Here is a 7,568-nt window from a genome sequence, read left to right on the forward strand (position 1 = left end):
CGCATTATCAATTTCTGGGATGCTTTTATAATATTCCAAATAGCTTTTTATTTCAAAATGCATATTTTTATTAGTTAAAAATATTTACTAAAATGAATATACGTCGAGCATAATAAAATAGAAGAGTTCTTCATCTTCGTTCTTCGCCTTTATAACATTGTTTTTGGATTATGGTATTTTTATTTAACATTCGGTTTAACAACCAGAAATTTATATATATTCTCCACACTCCCAGGTGTATACATAAAAAATGTTAACAACGTTACAAATTAAAAAAATACACAGAGAAGAATATCTCTTATGTTTTTATGTAGGTATGTATACACCCGGTTGTACTGAATGCCCCAATTAAAGGTACATGTTCCACAAACTACTTGTAACGTTGGTCCCAAAAAGAAATTGTTTTGGTATCCATTATTGCGATTGGTGCCCATAACAATAAGAGATACCAGGATTGTATGGATTTATCATATGTAAAAGTTAAAATCATCACAGGAATCTTAACAGGACACTGTAAACTAAAATGCATATATCACCACCTAACGAGACTGGGCATATTTACGGATATAAACGGTAGATTCTGCGAAGAAAATGAAGAGTCTCCACACATGTGTTGCTCGAATGCCCTGCGTTATTGCACATACGAAATAGACTCCTGGAAATGTGTATCCTTGTGAAAAAGGCAATAAAAATGTGTAAAGTAGGTTCTATACTACTTTTTATTGAAACAACAGGGTTAAGAGACATACTGTACATACTTATGGTAGAAGGGGGCACAATAGAATACACGGTTACAGTGCCACAGCCTATAGTAACATTTGGGATAAGCACACGTATTCTAGCTATTGGTATTTTAAGTAATACTACAAATTTTGGTTTATGTTTTTAATATTTTTTGTTTGAATTTTGTTAATATATAATAACAGGATTGTAGAGTAATTAAAACGTAAGTCATTCTTGAATGTGCTTTTGCTAGTATTATTATAATGTTTAGGTCTACTCCTTAAGCTGTTGTAGTTCTGCGAAATTTTAGAATAAAAATTTATTTATTGATTAAACTTTCGTTGCTTAGTTTAAAAATTAAGTTAGCATATTGGACTTTGTATGAGCATTTAAGGTAAGTGCTACATATTCGGTGTTTCAATTTTCAGACTACTTATACAAATAGAATCACTGAATTATTCAATATTATTATTCTTCTTACTTTTAAAGTAAGTGGTTGAATTGTAGTAAGTTATTACGTACTTCAAATCAATTTTTTTGTAAAAAATACCGCTGTGAATAGATAAACGTACAAAATGTTTTTGGGTTTAATTGCCAATTATAGCGTAACAGTTAAGTTAATAACTGACTTGATTGACTGCAGTCAGAAATTGTCTTTCAATACGTGAGCTAGCAATCGAAAAGACGCCGCTGAAAACAAGATAGAAATATCAAACTTTTGATGTCTGCCAAAAGGACATAACACCAAACATACAAAGAAAAAAAGGAGTTAAGGATAAGCAATATGCAAAAATCCGTTGAAAATTCTGATAATAGTGAGGATATGTGCAATAGCTCAACACCAGATGGTGATGTCAAAAATGTGAACGCAGATGATTGGAAATTGAAAGTGGAAAAACGAACGGACACTAGCATTACCATATCTTGGGACTTAATTAAGTCGGCTGATGTCTATCAAGTTGAACAACATCACAGAGTCAGAGGTTGGCACGAAGTTGCCTGGTAAGCAAAACAGGACACCATAACTTTGAAGTGAATAAAATAAAGGATTGTGTGTGATTCAATGAATTATTTCAAAGTTTTTTTCTTTTGTTTTATTTATAATATTTTCTTATGATATTATATTTATTAATTCTGAAAATATTTCATATACAAAACATTACTTTCGGATTTCATTTATTTTTTTTTTAAGACAGTATTTTTTATTGATTTGCGTAGGTGGTACTATGAAAATAAAGAATAATTTATTAATGTTATTAAATTTATAGTAGCACTAAATATTAAAATAAAAATTATGTATAAAATTGTAACTTAAATGGTGTTATATATAATAATTTCATATGTTTATACTTTAATCTTTTTTTCATTAAAATAAATTTTTTAATTTTTAAGTCTGTTCTATATAATTTTAGAACTTTTAAATGCAAAACTAAATTTTATCAATAATTGTAATACATTTATCTAATTAAAAGTAGTTTTCTAAAATTTTAAAATTTTTAAATTTTTAAAAATTTTATCACAATGGACCGGTTCCAAAAATAACACCATTTGAGTAAAAATTTCTGTTAACAAGAAAGCTTTATTACAATTAATTAAATTTAGTTTTTGAACAGAAAAAAATTTAAATTTAAAAAAAATTACAACATTTTTATCAATAGATAAAAGGTTAGAGTAAAAATAAAGTAAGGAATCAATCTCTGAAAATCTTAAGGATACCTAGAGTTTAAGTTAAAAAAACATTAAATATCTTATTGAATTTAAGACTTTAAAAAATTATTAAATTAAAACTTTGCTGTGGATATATTAATATATTCACTAAGGACTGGTCAGTGCTCAGCGACGGTAAAACATTTACCTGAAAATTTTGCCTTTAAATTTCGAGCGAAAGCACTTAAGCTCAACAAGGAGTTGGGAAGATATGAGGAGTTTAAAAAAACTGAGGAATTAGTGGTAAAATATTGAAAAAAAACTTAACTAAATTTAAATATTCTGAAAAATTTGCTTAGCAAATAAAATGAAAATTTTGTGCAGGCCTGCACTTTAACTGCATTACCTTCAACTTTATCCTTGCATCGTGCCATAAAAAAGGGCGAACGATTTTTAGTGAAACGTATATTGCAGTGTAGACCCAAACTTATTGAATTACCCGGTCCGAACGATTATTTGCCATTGGCAAATGCGATTATATACGGTGAAATGTGCATAATCGATATATTGGTAACGGCAGGCGCAAATATACGAATCGGCAATGTACAAAATGGCAGAACTCCTTTGCATGTGTGTATCCGAGGCTACGAAATGCAAAATATTCGTACGCTATCATCGAATGAAATATTTTTACATAAAAATACATTTCCGTTGCAGTTGACCTTTTATCATGGAAATCTGGCCGCGGCTCGTATGCTGCTTAATATGGGAGCTGATCTAAATGGCACAGATGCCGACGGTATGACTGCATGCCATTTCGCAGTGGATGCAAATCAGTATGAAATGCTTAAATTTGCACTTGATAATGGCGCAAATCTGGAAGCGAAAGATGCAAGTGGTTGGACATTGCTTATGCGTGCAGGTAAATTTCACACATACTAGGAAATTTAAAATGCTATTTTAATTCACTTATATGCCTGTACGTCTATATATATTATTCTCAATTCGATCCACCAACGCGTAGTGGTTATGGAGGCCAACTTGAATGTCCTTAAATTGTTGGTTACCAGTGGCGCAGATATGAATACACGTGATATGTTTGGTCAAACATGTGTGGATTTGGCGCGACTATATAATAATGAAATTGCTAAAGAATATTTTAAAAATAATAAAAAATAAAAAAATAATTACTTAAATTCGGTTATTAAAATGTATTAAATAAAATTTAAACACTCAAATGAAGTTAATTTTTTGATTACACATTTTGTATCGATACATGACATTGTACATAATAATAAACTCAGTATACACAATGTTCGGTCCTTTCTGTTTGATATCCACAGGAGTAAGTTTCCCCGAAATCTTGGTTCTGTTTGATGCCCAAGTAAAAAACACTCTCCGCCAGTTCCTTACCGAATTCACAGAAGTTTTGTGCATAAAGCGTAAAAAATATATGTTTGTTGGTTAAATTATACGGTTTCAATATTACATTCTCCTGATCAAAAACTTCTTGATGCACCGGGGAAGACGAAATCCAGTCACTATATTCCTGCCAAGCATTGCGAATACTTTTCAAGTAAACTATAGCTAATATACGCGCTTCTTCCAATACATTTACAAACTGTGGCAACTTAAGGCATTCGGCAATTTTATTCAAAGTTTTTAGTTCACGAAACCGTTCTGTGTTATTATACAGTGTCATCCATAGGTGTACATTGAATGTTGGAAAATAATAAGACATGGGTTTATTACGGCTCTGATAAACATATAAACTCCAATCAAGCATTGTACGTTGCATTCCAAACTCATAGGTGGAATTTCGTTTTAGATGTTGTTCTAAGTTTTTTACATTATACTCAAAACCATCACGATATATACGTAGATCGCGATACTCGTGATTAAGATCTTCAATACGAAAATATGTATTAGCTGTTGTAAAACTTTGAGTTAGTACTCCTAATTTCAAAAGAATGGGATTTTGTGCAAAGTTCTCGGTACGTTGCGCTCTCCTATAGAAACGTTGCAGTATCTCTAAGAAATTGCTATGCTCATGTGCACTCCCATCAAGATGATTCTTTGAAATTATATATCCAAATATTGGTATAAAATATTCAAAAGATTGTCGATAGCATTCCTCAAGGCCTTTACGCATATTGCATGATATAAAAAAGTCTATAAGTTTTTGTTTAGCTGCAAACGGTACACTGTCTTCTTGTAGTTCTTGAAAAAGTTTCATCAAATCTTCTATATCTGGCGTGCGACCTAAAATGAAAAAATTTTAAAAAGTGTTTAACTTGTTATTATAAATATTTTGGTTAGTTATTATATGAAAATGTTTGAGTTTTCTGTTGTAAAGTTTTAAGTAAATGAGATATAATCAGTAACTAGGTGCAATTATTTATTCATTGTATGATATTTCATGCTCTACGTTCATTTTTACGCCATCGTTTTGTCAAGTTTAACAAGTTACTAAGACAGAACACTAAACATATTTCTAGTCCTAGGCAAAAGAAACTGATATGTTGAGCTTTATTTATAATCACAGTATAATAGACTTTACAAACAAAAATGATGAATTATGTTTTTCTTCTGAATGACAGTATATTAACCAAAAGATATTGGATATAATTTTAATTTCATGAATCTGTGGGACACCCGCCGTTCGTTTCTGGTTACATTAAAAGCGTTCTGTCAGTTTTTTAAATGGCCAATATTTGTTTATTCCTTCAACTATGATATAGTTTTATTATAATGAAAACTATGAAAATAAATGTTATATTTATACTGTGTCAGCACACAAAAAAGTAGATTAAGTTGTGAATTAAGTTGTACTAGAAATTATTAGGGACCATATGAAGCTTAAAAGATCTATCCTATTAAGTCTTTTATCGGTTTGATAAGATAAGTTAATCTAGTCACATTCAATTATCCTTATGATAATCGAATAAATAGTCCTCAATTATGGAGCAGAACAAATATAGGTTTCGTTTGTGCGTTTTGGGAAAAGATCCTGAATGGTTTTTCGATAACCAAATCCTATCACTATCAATATTCATTATAGTCAACCAATTTTGAAATTGTTAAATTAGGTAATTTATTGGAACTATTAATTTTTTGTAAGTTTTTATTGATAAGTATATGTATTCACTTAAAATTCAGTGAGTAGTAAGTGTGATATATGATTCTGAACGGTTTAACTTTTGCTTTATGTAGTTGCCGTAAAAAGTAACAGATCGAAGAGAAACATACGTATAGTAATAAAGTACGTAAGCATACCTGTCTCATTAAACTTTAACAAATACCATAAAAAACTTTAAACAGCTGATAGTCGTAGATCAACTTTAAAGAATCTTTTTAAATTGGTATTTTGCCATCAGCAAAGTCAGAATTATTTCATCCATTCATGATTTCATTTTTCCGGTTACACCGACTTGCGACGTAACTGAAAGAGATCAGAAAGAGGCAGTTATCTAGACGAACTCTTTCACTGTGCCATACGTCAATATACCACTAAAGTTATCTGCTCTACATATCGAGGTTAAACTTACTAAAAATTTTACATGGATTATATTTGATTATATTATATTATATTTGTATATATATTATATTTGATTTCATAAACATCGGGTAACAAGCAATTAGTCAGAATTATCTTGTTAATCACAGTTTTTATATAAAAATGTTTTACCTCAAAACCGGATATCTAAGCTATCACTAAGCTATGTTATGTTGACCTAAAGCGTAGTGAAAAAGTAGCTGCTTATAGCTGTCTTTATTAAAATCTATTATCAAATGTGCGTACCCGGTAAATGGAGTAATGTTATCTTCTTCTTTCGTATTAAAAATTTCAAAAAATTTATATTATTAGTCACTGAAAAATTTTTTTATTTGAAAATATTTTTTCCGATGTTTATTCTAAACTATTTTCTTATAAGAATTGATGCAATTAGTTAATTGTCTTTATTTTCTTGTTACTCAACTCACTGTTTCTTTTTGAAAGTTAGAATTTATCATGTAAATGCCAATATGGGACCAATGTGAACTATTGCTGCTTGACAGCTTGACTTACCCAATATGGAATAGAGTGGCCTATTGCGACTGCAAACGTAATCAAAGTAGCTCTCGCATGGATATTTGCTAAGATTAATGGACTCGTTCAAGTTTTTTGCCATAGCGTCCAGTTCTTTTATGCGTAAATCTGAAAGATGGCCTTTGTAGGCAATTTGACCGCTAACATTTTGTGGTAAATTTCCACAAATTGCGAGGAGAATAAAAAGTTTTAAAAACAACTGCAGTAGTGGAAACAAAAACTGGAAACGTTGATGATGACAAATCCACAGCTGAGTAAACATTGTTGTTGAATTTCTTATTTTTGTATTATTTTTTGCTTAACTTCACAAACACCACTAGAGTACTTTGGGTTATATGTAGCAGAGCTTGGGAACCAGTCAATGTTACTACAGTTGACAAATTTCAATTTGGCTTACTCTTATTTTGTAACTTATTTTTGTGGCTTAGAACCAAAAACAATGAGCACAAATATGAAATATGTTGGAGTGCAGAGTGCACAAGTTTCACTTGTGAATTCAAATAAAAGTCGCAGTTAATCACAAACTAAAATGCGCTTCTGACGAGCTAAAAACGTTGTTTTTCAACGTCAACAATCAACAAACTGATGCTGTCCAACGTTGTTTGTGGTGATAAGACTGGCCCCGTGGTGTCAGTCCAGCGCCGGAAAATTGTAGATAGCGCTAGTAGTGTATTAAAATTTATACTCTGTAAATGTCTATATTTCTTTTTATTCATAATGTTTTTTCTATGTCGAATATTGCTTCTCTGCTGTTTTTTGATGAAATTTTTACCGCCTTAACTCTTCTCGAAAATAATGGAGAACACACAATTTTTGTGTTGGTTGCCACAAATTTTTGTTTGAATTTTAAAATTTTCAGTGTTGTGTTTTATGGTTTTAAACACACAATTTTATAAAATTATTTAACAAAATGCCATCATTCATTAGATTTGTTTTTATGTCAGTTTTTATGATTTCACAATTTTAGTTACAACATACAAAATTTATTCTATTCAAAGTTTTGCTATAAAATAATTTGTTGTTAATTATTTTGTAATTGCTTTAATTATGGCTTCACTTAGAATATCATGAAATATAAATTTAAATAAAAATTTTATTTATTTTATAT

The 7,568-nt window shown here is 30.1% G+C and overlaps 2 protein-coding genes across 2 annotated transcripts; one reads left to right on the forward strand and one right to left on the reverse strand.

Annotated features, from left to right (window-relative positions):
• The first annotated feature begins 1,419 nt into the window (after positions 1 to 1,419).
• On the forward strand, positions 1,420 to 3,565 carry LOC119676575 (fibronectin type 3 and ankyrin repeat domains protein 1-like). The gene is made up of 4 exons (XM_038087816.1): positions 1,420 to 1,717; positions 2,509 to 2,673; positions 2,755 to 3,292; positions 3,395 to 3,565. The coding sequence occupies exons 1-4, from the start codon at positions 1,508 to 1,510 to the stop codon at positions 3,547 to 3,549; spliced, it is 1,068 nt and encodes a 355-aa protein (XP_037943744.1). The 5' UTR covers positions 1,420 to 1,507; the 3' UTR covers positions 3,550 to 3,565.
• A 7-nt stretch (positions 3,566 to 3,572) lies between these two features.
• LOC119684543 lies at positions 3,573 to 7,093 on the reverse strand. Its single transcript, XM_038098602.1, has 2 exons — positions 6,440 to 7,093; positions 3,573 to 4,632 (listed from the first exon to the last, which is right to left on the reverse strand). Exons 1-2 carry the CDS (start codon positions 6,720 to 6,722, stop codon positions 3,671 to 3,673), a joined length of 1,245 nt encoding a protein of 414 aa, XP_037954530.1. The 5' UTR covers positions 6,723 to 7,093; the 3' UTR covers positions 3,573 to 3,670.
• Positions 7,094 to 7,568: the final 475 nt, after the last annotated feature.

This window comes from Teleopsis dalmanni, chromosome 2 (assembly GCF_002237135.1).
Source record: "Teleopsis dalmanni isolate 2A chromosome 2, ASM223713v2, whole genome shotgun sequence".
NCBI classification, from domain to species: domain Eukaryota; kingdom Metazoa; phylum Arthropoda; class Insecta; order Diptera; family Diopsidae; genus Teleopsis; species Teleopsis dalmanni.

Coding starts and splice junctions, on each gene's coding strand:
- LOC119676575 (XM_038087816.1), top strand. CDS start 1,508: ATGCAAAAATCCGTTGAAAATTCTGATAATAGTGAGGATATGTGCAAT. Junction 1,718..2,508: donor GAGTCAGAGGTTGGCACGAA/GTTGCCTGGTAA, acceptor TTATTAAATTAA/AACTTTGCTGTGGATATATT. Junction 2,674..2,754: donor AAAAAACTGAGGAATTAGTG/GTAAAATATTGA, acceptor AATTTTGTGCAG/GCCTGCACTTTAACTGCATT.
- LOC119684543 (XM_038098602.1), bottom strand. CDS start 6,722: ATGTTTACTCAGCTGTGGATTTGTCATCATCAACGTTTCCAGTTTTTG. Junction 4,633..6,439: donor GCCACTCTATTCCATATTGG/GTAAGTCAAGCT, acceptor TTTTCATTTTAG/GTCGCACGCCAGATATAGAA.